The sequence below is a fragment of the Ammospiza nelsoni genome, chromosome 1 (genome assembly GCF_027579445.1).
Source record: "Ammospiza nelsoni isolate bAmmNel1 chromosome 1, bAmmNel1.pri, whole genome shotgun sequence".
Classification (NCBI taxonomy): domain Eukaryota; kingdom Metazoa; phylum Chordata; class Aves; order Passeriformes; family Passerellidae; genus Ammospiza; species Ammospiza nelsoni.
Window position 1 is genome coordinate 92,371,230 of NC_080633.1, and position 15,819 is coordinate 92,387,048.

Here is a 15,819-nt window from a genome sequence, read left to right on the forward strand (position 1 = left end):
GTCTGGTTTTCTTCAGTGTTTGGACTAATCCTCTCAGTTGGCTTGCTAGCAGTGCCTATTCAAGAATTCACCAGCTGGCACTGTTAGATTAGCTGCTGACAGGTATTTTTAAAATTCTGTATACCTGAAGTACCTACAACGCAGGAATTCAGGAGAGCTGTGTAGTGCAGTTGTTTATACCATGAATTTCACGTAGGTCTGAATTTCCACTAAAGTGATGGTAATTGTTTGCTTTGAGGAATGTCATTCCTCATTTAAAATGAATTTGAAGATGTTCAGATGTTTCCTCAGTTTACTCTCTATTAAGAATGTTTTCATTGTAGGAAGATCTTTTCACTGGAAAGGTATCCAAGGTTCATAGGCTTCGGAGTTGAAGTTTGGTCATCCAGGGGTCTCTTACAGGGACAGATCTGTTGAATGAACTGTATGGCTTTCCTTTAGACCTTTTGGCTTAAGTAGGGCATATATAAGAAGGCAGTGGGCAGACAATGCATTTCTGTACTGATGTTTTGTACCAGAATAAAATATTCTTACATCTCATAGCAGTTCTTCCATAGGGAAGCACTGTTCTCAGGTTTTTTGGGTTTTTTATTTTTCTTGTGTGTGCAAAGCGCTCTATGTATGTTGATATCTCCTATTGCAAAGAGTTTATTACTGGAAACTTGGCTAAGCCAGCTCTTGGCATTCCAAACGAGCCTCAGCAAGGTGTTAAACACCACCACTCTTTTTTTCCAAATCATTGATCAAATCATGAAGCAGAACAGTTTCTGCTATGCCCTTGAATATGTAGTGAGCATTACAGATACAGCTTGTATGCTCCTGTCCCACCACAGGCTTGCCTGGTGGGAGAATGAGTGAATGATGATTTATGTCTTCTTGAGGAGCAGCAAAGACATCTGTGATCAAGCTGATAGAGCTGAGATGTTCAGACATTTAGGTAATTCAGGTAATTTTGGGATTCTTTAAAGAGACATCTTTGAGCTCCTGGGGATGTGGCTTACAGTGGAGTTCTGTGGCCATTTTAAACTATATTCCCTCTGAAAGGAGTGCTCCTGCCCATCTTCCCTCAGGCTGGACTGTTTCCCTTTTGTCACCAAGAATATTCATGAAGCTGTGCAGTGAACCAGACTGGGGACCTGATAATGGGAAAAACTAAAACAACAAGCATCATCTCCACAGCTGAGGTTTAACCCATATCAGATAAATGCTTTGCAAACATGAGAGTGGGAGCCAAGGACAGGCAGGACTATTTTTGTTGGGTTTTTATGCTAGTTTAGGATGTTAGAAACTATAGAGTTTAATTTCTCTCCTGCTTCTCACTGGAAAATAATTGTAGAAAAAATGTAAAGCCCATGTTTGTAATGCAGTTTATAGTCACTTAATTGTGAGTTGCAGGATTGCTCACTGTTCTCTGATGCCTTGGTTCAGAAGGTGCTTCTGCAATCCTGCCTTTCTTCTCTGTGAGGGGATAGGATGTCTTTGTTTCCTCATGTTTGTTGTTTTGGACAAATCTTCAGTCTACTACAGCCAGCATGCAGCTGATCTCTAGTCCATGTGATCCAGGAGGGAATGTGTAGCACTTTGCAGTGGGCACAAGAGCCAAGTCAGGAGTGCAAAATAGGAATGTCCTCAAATTGTTTCACTGATAACTTGTATCAAAGTAGCAACCTTTTTCTAAATTCTAGGAAACATGTGTAATTGAGGATGTTTAAGTTGTGAGTATGGTGGATATTTTAATGAGGAGAGGGCTATGTGTGTAGTTTGAAAGGCTGTTGAGACCCAGGACAGTTTATTTTAATACTGCAAATGGGGAGTGGAATAAAAAAAAATCCTTCTTTTCATGTGAGATAAACTGAGCAGATGAGCAACCTTAATTGCACTTCAATGTTGTTTTCATTCTCTGAGAAGTTAAATGATGCTTCATGACACAACACAAAACTGAATTTTATTAGTGAAGTACTGTGGAAGTCTACTATTGAGTTCAATTCAACAATTCAAAACTTTCCCTCAGTACTAAAGTTAAAATGTTCTAATAAATCACTATTCTTGCTTGCAGATAACCACTCTTATTAATCATAAGGATAAACCAAAGCGCTCCGACAAGACTCTGCAGGCAATCCAGCGAGTGGGCCAGGCCGTTAACCTGGCAGTTGGGAGATTTGTTACTGTGGGTGAGGCCATCGCCAACGAAAACCATGAGCTGAAGGAGGAAATGAGTGTTGCTTGCATCGAGGCAAGGAGAGCAGGTATGGAGTTACTCATGAAATTGTACTGGTACCATTTTTGGCATGCTATTTTTAGTGTCAGGCATAATGTAAGAACTTCATTATTTAATTGCTTAACTTTCCTCTGCTGGTTCATTCAAGGCCTAATCTGTTCCCTGATTTTGTCACTTACTTAAATTGCTGTCATCTTACGAATAGGGAATGGAATTGTGTGTTGGCTTTGATTTTTATGGGATCATTTGCCTCAAGGAATTACCTGACTGCTCTTTTTTTATGATGTTACGACAGACAAAGAGCAGAGTGTTGGGAGTACAACTTTAGAGTTTATTGCTGCCAAGTTAAAACAGTGGAGTATTTTAAGTTATTTGAGTGTTATGCTATTGAGGTCACTGCATTCCAAATCTCAGTGTCTGAATGAAGGTCAGCGTCAACCCATATTTCATCAGGACTCAGTAAGATGACTCACATCAGTCATCTGATGACTCCCCTCACTAGACTGAAAATCATATTGTGCTTGCCTTTTTGCTGGATTCAAGTTTTGTTGCAAACTTGCTGTGTGTATGAATTGAATGTGAAGTGTGGATAATTGAGTTGCCTGCTGTCACTCTCCTTCCCCCAGAAGACTCTGTTTAGGCCGATAGGGAATTGCATTCTGTGATGCTGTAGGACAATGCCAGTGTCATGCTAAAAACTGCTTTCCTAGATACTAAATACTATTCCTTGCCTAATATTTCAGTGGCCATCAGTAAATGCATATTCTTAGATCTGCAGTGAAGGCTTCAATATGACATCTAGCAGTGTGTTCCTTTTGTTGTTAGTGGGGTAAGGTTTTGTTTTTGCTTTCAAATACCTTTGGATTATGGGAAATTCTACTTGAAGCTTTCCCAGTTTGAGCAGGTGGATGAGCCTGCAAGTGTGATACACATTCTGCTTGCTGTGGCTTCAGGGAGACAATCTTGACTTTCTGTTGTGGGGACAAATAAATGACCCTTCAACAACCCTTTATCATGTCTTGATTTACTGCATTATGGAGCAATATTCTGCTCCAAGATGTGGATTACTGTACTTGAAACTGATCTGTTAAGTTAAAAAGGAGGCTTGGGTGGCTGTTTGGTTTTTATCTTTGAAATTACCTCAGAGTTCTGAAAAACTTGTCTTTGCTGACCTAACTGGTGTACGTCTTGTTGGATCACTGTTCTGACCTCAAACTTTGGGGATGCAGTTCATACTATTATTTGTGATTAAATGAAAAAAGAAGCTTAGAAATTGGGCATGGTGCTGTAGGAAATCTTCTGAAAATCTCTTAACAATGAGTTGCCATGTCTAGAAACATGCTGCTGACGAATGATTGTTCTTGTGATTTGAAGGACTATTCTGGATAAACTTTAGACTGAAAATTCTAGTTGCTCCAGTAAACTTGGCTGCAAACAGAAGTGTCCTAATTTTAAAACATTCCATTCATTATGTGAAGCATGTGTTTTCTCTTCAGAGATCCAAGTAAAATGCTGACAAGACAAAATTGCCAAAGTTCACATCGATAATCTCAGCTGCTGGGAGAGCAGTGCAGTCTGAATCTCTATTTTTTGACTTGCCAGTTATGCTGTGGTTAAGTACTTTTTTCTCCCTATCACTGTATGCAGGAGGAGCTCAGAATCTAAAATTAGCCTGCAATACTTTATTCCAGCAAAAGACTATAGTTCTTTTGTATTGAAAGTTTTATTTCCTGTTATGCAGTAATAGCCTCAGTCTAGACGAGTGAAGATATGGCCTGTTTACATTTCTGTCAGCCTCACGTTTACTTTGGCATGGCTCACTTGTTCCTTGCATTTGAGATCTAACTTACAGCTTACATGGAAAATTCAGTATAGCAAACATGTTTGCTCCTGGTTATTTGTTTGATGGAGGATTTTTTGGGCCAGTAGTGTCTCTGTGGACTGTTCAGTGTTGGACACAGTAACAAAGTCCTTTGAGTGGGTAAACGTCCTCTGAACTCCATTTCTGATCATGATTACTCAAGTGCCATTTTTAATAACTTTGGTGTTCCCAAGCATGCCAAAAAATTTCCTGGACAATTATAGCCAAGAATATGTTCTGTATTAATGAAACCCTATGTTCTGAGGGCATAGGCAGCAGAAAGCCTTTTCTCTTTAGGGCAGGGAATCTGGTAGAGCTGTTCATACTTCTTTTTACCCAATAAATTAGATTGTGTCTTAGGAATGGAGATTTTACAAGGCATAAAAGATTTCAACACAAAACGATTTAGAACATTAAGCATCTCAATTTCTGAGAAGAGTAGGGAGTCTTTAAATCAATTGCATATTCTGCAGAGACTTTGAAGGATGACAGATGTTGTATCTGTTTCTTGAGAAGGGTATAATCAGTGATTTGAAATGTTTCAGACTTGTTATGACTATTTCCTTGTAATAAACCTTGTAATTTGATTGACTCAAAATAGAATCCTAAAACACTGCAGAGGGTCATGTAGCAGATTTTGGGTAACATTATTCTTACACTGTGTCAATGTTTACAGTGACAGTATAGTAGTGGAATTTAACTTACAGAAGCACATTTTAGATGCCCATCTGTGATTTTTTTTTTTTTTTTTGTCTTCTTTTTCTGTCTAAAAACTAGGAAAGACTGGCTAATTTAAAAGAGAAAGCACATGTCAGGAATAAGTGTCATAGCTTTTCCAGTATTCTCTGCCAGTATTCTAGCCCTAAAGGAAGACGTGGAGTAAAATAAAAGTAATAAATAGCTCTCTGCTATTTTTGCTTTGGTTTTAGTACAGAGAGAGCTAAATTAAGAAGGCTGAAAAATGGAAATTTAAATGGATAAATGGAATCACAGAATAACTGAAGTTGTAAGGATCATTTTAACTCCCAAGAATGGAGATCATGCAATTTCTTGTACACTGCTCATTTCTTACCTCTTTCTTCTGCCCTTACATAAGAGTGTTAGACTACCTTTGGTGTGGCCAAAGTATTTTCTTACATCTTGTTCCATCACCAGGGATCAGTCTGTCTGTGTCTCCATACCTGCCCCCTAGGGGGATAGATGTAGAGCACAGAAAGCTCTGCCACTGACCTTCTCTTCTTGGGGCAGAATAAACTTCCCCCCTTCAAGCTCTCCCCTTATATCACTCGCTCCAGTGTGTCAGCTGAGATGTTGAGGAGCCCAGAAGTGGACATGGTGCTCCAGATGCTGCCTCACAAGTGACAAAAGGAAGGGAAGAATCATTTCTGCAGCCTTCCACATGCAGCTGGCCATTCATTATGGCTGACTCCTGTTCAACTCTTTGTTGCCCCCCATGTCTTTCCCTACAAAGATTCCCTGTTGACATCTGATCTCAGCATGTAGGGCTGAGTGGTGTTACCCTGGCCCAGATGTGGTATTTACTGCCCTTGTTAGACTTCAGAGATTTTCTATCAGATCTTTTTTTTTCAGTCTGTTCCTCTGTCTAGCAGCCCTGCCCTCCTCAGTATCAGACACTCCCCCACTTTGGTATTGTTCACACACTTGCTGAGCATGCTGAGTAATCATCCAGGGAATAGTTTGGATGACTCCTGTCAGTCCCAGAGGTACACCACTGGAAATATTCTGCCCAGTGAACTTTGTACCTGTTATCAGCATCCCCAAGCCCATCAGGTTCATTTTCTACCCACCTCTTTGTTCACTTAGTCCATATCCCTAGATGAAGCTGTAAGGAAACTCTGGGAGATCATGGCAGGGGCTATGCTGAAGCTGAGATGCACAGCATTCATTACTTCTTTTTTTATAAACAGTGTCATTTTATGGTAAAAGGCACTCAGATCAATAAGGCACTATTCACCTTGGCAGGTCTGTGATGGCTCTTCCTGATTGTTTTGTTCAGCTTAATGTGGTAATGTCTTCCAAGATTATTTTAGTGGTAATCCTGGAGGCTGATGTGAGGCTGACTAGCCCACAATAACCTGATTTTTTTCTTGTTAACGTTCTTTGACATGGATGTGACAATTGTGTTTCTATCATTAGAAATATCACCCAATTGTCATAATCTGTCAGTCATGATAGAAGAATTGCAGTGACAGTAAACTGTTTCTTTGACATGCTCAGATGTGTTTTAGGGACTGGTGTATGCCCAGCTGGGTACAGCTTCCCTAGCTCCATCTCTTTACCCTAACAGGTCTTGTTCCTCTTAGCTTACTCCCAGGGCTTAATTCCTGTCCCTGTAGTTGCAGATCTCTAGGTAGGGAAGGAAGCCTTTGTTCTGTTACCAGAAGTCTTGAGTTTCTGTGGCTGTCTGGAGCTTTTAGCAGGCAGATGTTGCAGGTATTTCAGTGTTCTCTGATAACTCTTTGTATGACTAGCTGCTTCACCTATGACTTGATTCATCCTCAAGAAGGTGAATCCCATAGCATAAAAAATGGGATAATGATGTGCATCCTTTCTTGGCTGCCAAAAGAACTTTGCATTTGTTGTAATTGTTCTCTGTGGGATTCTACAGCATTTTATGTTATCACAGATACTGTGAGGTCCCAGAAATAGGTTAATCTGCTGACAAAGGTGAAAAAGTAGAGACTGGTGTGAAGTGAAATGAATTGGACTATGGAGAAGGCAATGGCCAATGTGTTTTACTGTCAAATGATCTCCTTACCTGGCTGGAGACTTGTCCTGGAGCTTCACTGGGAGTGCCTCTGGCTGCCCCTCACTCTTTGAGCTGCAGCTCTACTTTTTTAAGTCCTCTTGCTTCTATCCATTTCCAGGGCCTTCAGCTGTGGAGCTCACTGCCTCAGACTGTACCATAGTACAGTGTATTGGGGTCACTGATGATTTGGAGCATGCCTTTTGTGACCTAGCCTGGTCCCAGCAAATGTACTGGAAGTTCCTTTCCATAAAGCAATACTATTTGGGCAGCTTAAGAACCCAAGGGATTACAATTATCAGAGGAGAGAAGCATTGTGAAATGTGGAGCACTGTGGTTTGAAGGACTGTCAGGCCTTCCTTGTTCTAGAGTGTGTGGTATTTCTGGAGTACCAGAATAATTCAGGTTCTTCAAATGGGAGCACTGGCTTTATCAGGCTTTTGGAGTTATTTTGCCTGCTTAGGTGAATTACCTTTGTTGAAGTTTTGAAGATGAGTCATAGGGAATTTGATCAAATTTCCTAGATTTTATCTTTAAGGATGATCTATAAGTCAGCTGTAGGTTGGTCATCTTTTCTTGCATGCTAACAAAACTCATGTCTCAGAGCTCGCCTGAGCTCAGTCTCCCAGCAGCCCTTCTCTGGTTACAGACTAACAAATTGCTCTGTCTCTCCTCTATTGCGCTACTATCTAAGGTACTCCAGAAGATTCAATTGGATATGGTCTGTGTTTCTTTCTCAGATAAGGAAATCCATTAGCTGCAGTGGATGTAGAGTTTTTACCTGCATAAAAAATCAAAGTGGTCAATTAAGCCTTTTTAACTGTCTATCTAACTAAATCAAAGTTGAATAAAAAGATGGTGCTGAACCAAAAATCAGCACTTCCTTGCCTCTTTTCCCTTTCCTGTCTCTGACAGTGCCCTGTTTAGGGGTCCTCCTTTGAATGTAAAGTGCAGTAGTCTCATAATGCTTCAGTCATCCAAATTGTAAAGTTATGTTTGAAATCTCTTTATTATTCATGCCTGGAGACTTCTGCAGGAGTAGGAAACCTATAAATTATGGGAATGCTAATTGAAATTTGCAAAGTGCAGGGGAGTTCATAGTACTTTCTGCCTTGCTGCATCCCACTCTTCCAGTGGATTGATGCTGCAAGGGTGGGTACTGGTGTGACTTTGGCTATCAAAATCAGAAAAATACCTTCCACTAATGTTTTCTCCCTCCACACTCCCTAATTCACCCATCACTCCCCCCTCAAATAGCTGTAGATGACTGTAAGGCAATTAGTGTATGTTACAGATGGAAGAATAACATAGTAGTGAATGGTAATCCACATTTAAATATGGAGAGGGTGCCACCAGCAGTCAGTTGAAGGAAGTAAAGTGAAATAAAAAGAGTTGTAGATAGCTCTGAAATTGTCTTATTCCTCAAAAGTAAAAGTTAAGAATGTTTAATAGCCCAGTATCTTTCTTCTAAGTATAGAAAGTCACTTTATTTTTTTTTTTCCTTCTAGGTGAAACAATTGCACAGCTTACAGATGTGGCTAGCTTGGATCACCCAGAATCTGACAGCCACATAACAATCTTTACGGACAAAACGGGTGTGGTGAAAGCTGCAAGGTTGTTGCTTTCTTCTGTCACAAAGGTGTTGGTGTTAGCAGACAGAATCGTTATTAAGCAAATTATAACTTCCAGGAACAAGGTATTGTAGCTTCTTTTCTGTTCTGTTTAACTAACACCTGTATTCAGTGCAAAAGACTGGTGGTAAATGTGATATTGTCATTGTCTCTCTAGAGTAATTATAAAATAAAGAGATAAAATGAATGTCTTGCACATACTTGTTTACTTAGCAGGTATGTGAAAAGGGATGGCTCTCAGTAGTATTAAAATAACAATTTTCATTGATTCTGCATTTTATATCAGCCACATTTACTTATTGTGTTGGAGAAGATGCTGTGTTACTGCTTATTTAACTTTAAATTTGCTGTGAGGTGAAAAGTGTGTCTGTTGATAAAATGGTCAATAAATCATCTGCTTGCTAATGACAGGATGTTTGTTCTGTCAGGATCAAGACAAGGAGAGCTTTATGGGATCTAGGCAAAAAACTGTGAGGAATGCACATAAATGTCTGTGCCAGTGAAGTGAGATTTACAGATTAAAAGGTTTTTGTGCAGTTTAACTTAGGTCTTGAAACTTAGGATGAAACTACTTGGTTGGTTTAAATAATTCTATGAAGGCCCATTTAACCTCAAATATAATCTGTTTCATTCAGTGCAGACTTCACTGTCCTGCCTGTAGGATATTCTTCCATTTTTTTCTTCACAATGTGCTAAAACAAAAATAGAAAAATCCTCTATTTGAAAAATGAGAACCTGATAAGGCCTGAGGGTTTCCATTAATTCTGAGCTTGTAATCCAGAGCACTGCCCCTCTTTCCACTTCCTTTGTCCCAGTTTACTTTCCAGACCCACCGGACTCTGTTTTGCAGCACGTAGATCCAAGGCACTTAGCTCAGTCCAGGATTCAAAACCAGTGAAATTACCTGCATCTCTCTGGCTTTAGACTTGTCAGCACTGATCTGCCATCTTTGTGCTCATTTCTTCTCCCAGCGGTTGATTCAGTTTGCAGCAGTGTTATCAATATCAGTTTGCTGATGTTCCTTGCAGCGTTGGTCTTTTTTTGCACTGAAGACCAGAATGATGCATTTAATACCTTTTGCTGCTTTTCTGCTGTCATCTGCAGCCATGCAGTAATCCTAATTAATTTACCTTTCCAAAAGTGGCAGGTTTAGGCTATGGAGCAACTGTGCAAATGCACATATCATGAAAAGGGTAAGGAAGGCTATATCCTTTCATGACCAGGCTAGGTTTCTAGTAATTTTAAGTATATATGAAAACATTGTCATATACACACCAATGTGAATATAGTAAGCACAGATGTAGCATTTAATTTTGAAAGCATTTCAAGCAATCTCATAGTCCAAAGTGTATCTGATTCTGACTGCCGTAGGCACAGAATCATAAAATATCCTGAGTTGAAGGGACCCAAGTCCAACTCCTGGCCCTGCACAGGACACCCCAAGAGTAACACCATGTGTCCAAGAGCACTGTCCAAATGCTTCTTGTCAGGCTGTGGCACTTCCTGGCAATCCTGTTCCAGTGCCCAACCACCCTCTGGGTGAAGAACCTTTTCCTGATAGCCGACCTAAAACTCCCCAGATAAAACTTCAGGCCATTCCCTCAGGTCCTGTCACAGAAGAGATCAGTGCCTGCTGCTCCTTGTTCCCTCACAAGAAAGTTGTAACTGCAATCAGGTCTCCCCTCAGTCTCCTCTTCTCCTAACAGACCAAGGGATCTCAGCTGTTCCTCATACAGCTTCCCCTCAAGGCCCTTCACCATCTTCATAGCCCTCCTTTGGACACTCTCTAATGGTTCAATATCCCTCTTATATGGTGGCACCCAGAACTGCCCCCAGCACTGGCGGTGAGGCTGCCCCAGTGCAGAGCAGAGTGGGACAATCCCCTCCCTTGCCCAGCTGTGAGTGCTGTGCCTGGTGCCCCCCAGGACACAGCTGATCTTTGGGATCTCCTGGGTTTCGCTGCATTCTCCTTTCTGTGCGTAGTGCACATCTGGGAAAGTCTGCTTTTGTCTGTGGTACCAGTAAAGCAATTCACATCTACAGAACCAGATTAAATAAATAGTGTTTTATACAGGCCTAATATTTATATATGCCCTAATTTTTTAGAATGCATTCCCAAAAAGTGTGTCAGACACCACTATGATGGATAGCAAAGAGGTTCTTCCTGTAGGAGACATGGTGGTAGAGGGATAATATGGGCAGGGATTGAAGAAGTGCACACAAATACCCTGAGATAGTGTAGTATAATATGGCAAAGAGGATGGAAAAGTACTGAGGATCATCAGCACTGCCAGCTGGAGAAGATTCTGGCTTCTTGAAGTGCATCACTGTTCCAGAAGATCTCAGCTCCATTTTTATCTTAGAGAATGAATGCCCAATGTTAAACTTCTATTGCCTTTTATTTTACTGCCTATTTCTGAACACCTTTTTTTTCCCCCATTGTCATAGTCTTCCTCATGTGAACAAAGAGTCAGTCAAGGGCTAAGGATAGAAGAACAGATGAGTGGTTGGGCGTCCAATCTCTCAGACAAATGAAGTGATTGAGATCTTCCAGAATGGTGATCTGTTCCAGAATCCAGCCTCTGGCTGGTGATCCCCAGTGATCCTGTTCCTGCTTCCACATTCTCTGCACCATATATGCTGTCCTTGTGTTCTTGGATTGCGTTCATTTTCTTCCATACCTGCCCACATCTTTCCTACCTTACAAAATCAGTTCCATTATCCAACAGGCTTAGTCACTGCATTGGTGAGCTTGAGGTTTCGCTCCAGTCACTGTCACCAGTCAGGTCAGGAGAGCCAGAACAATAAGCAGGGAAGTGACAGATAGTGTGGGAGTTGCTGCATTGTGCATTTTGGATCAAAATATGGATGTGCCCTGAGGTGATGTCAGCCTGCCACTGCTGTTTGCAAGGCAGCATTCATCCTGCAGCAGTAGCTGTGCAATACCTAGTGCTAATTTAGACGTTAATAAGAGCTTAAAGCCTTGAGGGTTTTTTACATTTTTTAACCTTTTAATTAATAGATGTATGTCTTCATTACTATCTGCATGTTTCTTGTTGAAAAAGCTTTAAAACGAAAAATTATGAAGACATCACAGATATTGTACATTGTATCAGCATCTTGAATAAGCTTTAGACAAATTTAGAGCTGTCTATACAGGTTTTTGGAATGTCAGCTCTGCCTGGGATGTCTAGAATTATTTAATGTAATGGAAATGCATGTGCTTTCACTGTAATTTTTATTTGACAAGAATTTGTCATGATAGATCCACAGAAAACTGTAACAGTTGTTTGCAACCAAGGTCAGACTCATAAAGTACTACATTTGATTAAACCTAGAATGGTTGGGCATCATTAATATTTCTTTTTATCTATTCTTAGAAGAGAAAGTTGGACATTAGCTTGTATGTTTTCCTCTTTTATCCGCATTTACTGTTCTACATCCTCACTTTCTCTGTCTGTGGTTCTCTCCTCCTTCCACTCCCATGATGCTATTTTCACATCTTTATGCATCTTCCTTCCAAGTCCTTCGCACTCCAGCCTTTCCTATGTATCAACAGCCCAATCAGGAAAACTCCTCCTTTCTGCAGCCTTTGTGGAACTGCTTGCCCAACGTAATATACTCAGACAGATTGCTGCAGTCTAATATTGCTTGATAAAGCTGTGAATTCCACAGCAGTCACAGTGGGACATTTGCTTTACTGAGGTTACAGCTGAGACTGAGTGGCTGCTCTGCCACAAACAAATGGGCGCTTCTAGGAGAGTTTGCCAGGGTTGCAGGGAAGGGGGAGTTTGTCATAATCAGGTGTGTACACTGTTTTTCTAGTTGTGGGGAGATACTTTTGGCATAGAAAAGGAAAAATCAGTTGAAGTTTCTCCCTTTCAAGTACAGTCTCTTAAATTTTCATGTGGTGTTTTATCTCCAGTCTGAAAGACAATATAGAACTGCTTTGAGTGTTTCCCTTCTGAAGACATTTAGTGGATTTGAAAGATCACTTTGAGATTAGCAAGTATATGTCTAACCTGAAAAATGCAGATGGTGATTTCTGTTATAATCCATAATGTAGTGACTTCACAGGATACCTTCAGTAATCAGTAATTTATGAGCTCTATGATAGTCTTTCTAAATGTTTAAAAAAATGCTGATTTTACATGTGTTTATATATCGTGAGTAAGAACTTGGTACAACCTGGGTTTATTTAGTTCTTTGTTTTATATGCACCTGATAGAAATCTCCAGAGTTAGAGTAGGTTGTTATGGAAAGTACAAAACTATGAATTCACTTATTTTTACCTTTTTTTTCAGTTTTGTTGAGTTCTGTTGCCTTTTTTTTTTTTTTTTTTTAATATGCAGAGCCACCGAAACACATCTCTGTAACTGTGATTTTAGACTTTAAAGGGAGGCATCTGAAATGGAGAGTTACAACACAGGGGTATCATCTGCACTTGTTACTGTCATATTAAATTTAAAGCCACATTTTTTCATGAATCTGGAAGCTGAATCCATCAATACTCTTATTCTTCATATTGTGAAGAGCAGGGAAAATGTGTTTTGAGGGCTGACAACAAATGACTAACTTTGAAAGCAGCATGATAATTAACTCACTATGGATTTCTGGCTGAGTTATTAATGCCTAAATTGTGACAAATATATACGTTTTAAACTACACACCTTAGGAATGTCTGTAAATAATAGTACTCCTAGTTCAATGATAATGGTTTTTGTTAATCTACAGTGTTTTCCTTTATCTTGCAGGTTCTTGCAACAATGGAACAACTAGAAAAAGTCAGTAGTTTCCAGGAGTTTGTACAGATATTCAGCCAGTTTGGGAATGAAATGGTGGAGTTTGCCCATTTAACTGGAGATCGGCAAAATGTAAGTATTAGTAAGGAGTTGTAAGAGATGTTGCACAGTATCATCTTCATCTTGTTATCAGGAAGGTGTGGGTTCTTCTGGGATGATAAAAGAAAACAAAACAATTGCTGATGTCCTCTCTGTGGAACCTGCCCTCTCCTTGCTCCACCCAAAACCCATCTTTTCATTTTAAAGCTCAGCCTGAGAAATATGGCTGCATTGTTTGCCCTGCATGTCTTCCAGAAGCCTGGGTGTGTGTTATATTCATTGTCTTTTGGCTTCAGTCACTTTCTTTTGGCTCTAACCTTTCTGGCTCATTACTCTGGTATAGTTTGTCTGTTGTTATTGGACAGAATATTTGAAGTTTGCATGTAGTGAAAGGACTTCATTATCTTAAACTCCAAAGGGATTCTAATAAAGCATCTGCTTGGTGGCTTGTTAGAGTTTGATGATGATGCTGATGATGATTATTATTATTATTAAATACCTTTCTAGGTTTAGGTTGAGACCTTCTTATGTTAGGGCGATGAATTTTAGTTCTCATAGGTAGCTACTCTTTCAAAGCCTTTCATTCATACTGGAAGCTTTTTTCCCCACTACTTCCATGTAAATTTAAGGGTTTGCTGAGGCTAAAGACTTCTCCTGTGGGCTCTGGTTGCTTTCCCTTGATAATCCAATCCTCTGTTCAAAGCTAAACCAGAGTTTGGTGTTAATATACAGAGTCCCTAATATCCATCAAAATTCAGAAATCTGCTTGTATAAACAAATTGGCCAGCATCATGTGTTTCCTTTTACTGTTGATGCGTGCATGCTTGGTGTCAAAGAACTGGGAAACCTACTTAAAATTAAAGGAAATACCTGCTTAGAAGGGAACTCTTTTTTTCTCTGAAGTATTTTTTCCCGGAAGCAGTTGGTCCTTTGAAAGGGAAACATGCATTAATTAGGAAGTCATAGTCACTTTTCAACTGCATTCACTTTTCAACTGGATTTTCAGTGTTAAGTTGTCTTCTGCTCTCCCCTCCTTGCCTACTTGACTCTTTTGGCAAGAGTGCTACATTACCACTTTTTCAGTTGTGTCAGGATTTTCTTGATGTGTTCAGTTTACAGTGTGTAGGCTGCTATGTGGCACTACTGGTTTTATGGGGAGGAGGCATTCCCTCACAGTATTTTTAAGTGTGCCATAAATTCTTGAGTGCCATCAGATTTATCAGAGTGTAATGTCAGAATTTCAGAAATCAACTGTTTTCCTGTTTCATTGTTTTATTGATTTGGTTTTTCATGTGGTTTTGATCTTAAAGATTTTCTGTAGTTGCTAAATACAGACATTATAAAAATGTCAAAACAGGCTGCTGCTGTGATTTATCTGGGTGTTTTTGTTAATCTAGGGTATATTAGGATTAATTGCATCTTGTAAAGCTTCAGCTCATCCCATTCAGTTGCCTGTTTGACACCCAGCACTCAGCTGTATTTGTGAGCAGTGTGAAGAGGGTAGCTGTAGCTTTCTAAGTTCTTTCCCTTGTTAGACCCTCTTGCATATTGAGGGATTAATGTCTTGCCCTCTTCCCCCACATCCTGGTTTGGAGTCTAAATTCTTCTGTTTTGATGAACTTTGCTGGGGGTATAGTTCAGTTTTGCAAATCCATCCATCTTTCCCTGGAAAGTTCTCGAGAAGTTTCTGTACTCAGAGCAGAGAAATACCAAGGAATTGCTTTTTCAGCCTGTTAAGACTTTTTTTATTACTGGTATGTAGCAAATATAACATTGAAGTAGAGAAAAGATATAGTTTACATTTCTTCCGCTGCAGTATAATGAAAATCAGGTGTTCTCTGTTTCTGCCTTACCCTCCCCTCCATTTCAGAAAATACTTCTTGTCAGCTATTCTTTTCACCTCATTTTTCTGTTTTATGAATAATGCCGTATGATAAAGGTATCAAAATTAGCAACAGTTTACATAACATGCTCTATATCTTTGAGATCTTCCTTCTTTGAAATCTGAGTTGAATAGAGCCAAGAATAAATGCATAAATTGAAGTCTGTCTGAAAAGTAAGTTCTAGATCATGACTTAGGCTGAAAATAGCAGTTATCACAAATTAGAAAGCTTTTTCACAACCATTCACCTGCAAGAGTTCTTTTTCCAGTCTCACAAGTTAGTATTTTAAATACTGTGTGATATTTGGGTCTTTTTTTTCTTTTGGTGTTTAGGATTTGAAGGATGAGAAGAAAAAAGCTAGAATGGCAGCATCTAGGGCTGTTCTTGAGAAGTGCACTATGATGCTCCTGACTGCTTCAAAGGTGAGTGAGTTTGTGCACCCTTACACAACTTGGCTAAATCACAAAGCATGGCATCGGCCAGGAGAGCTGACTCTCCTCCCTCACTCTCTCACTTCAGATTTCATGCTAAAGGAGGGTATAAGTGTAAAGAATGAAGAAAGAAAATCTCTGTATTCTGAGTAACAGTGTGAATTCAACAGCAGTTTAACAAAGAATT

At 39.8% G+C, this 15,819-nt stretch overlaps 1 protein-coding gene across 1 annotated transcript in view; it reads left to right on the forward strand.

Annotated features, from left to right (window-relative positions):
* Positions 1 to 15,819, forward strand: part of CTNNAL1 (catenin alpha like 1) — a 57,380-nt gene that overhangs the window by 18,815 nt on the left and 22,746 nt on the right. Inside the window, exons 2-5 of the mRNA XM_059493373.1 lie at positions 2,057 to 2,246; positions 8,355 to 8,542; positions 13,232 to 13,351; positions 15,534 to 15,623. Of these exons, the coding sequence (XP_059349356.1) occupies positions 2,057 to 2,246; positions 8,355 to 8,542; positions 13,232 to 13,351; positions 15,534 to 15,623 (588 nt within the window). The remainder of the gene's footprint in view (positions 1 to 2,056; positions 2,247 to 8,354; positions 8,543 to 13,231; positions 13,352 to 15,533; positions 15,624 to 15,819) is intronic.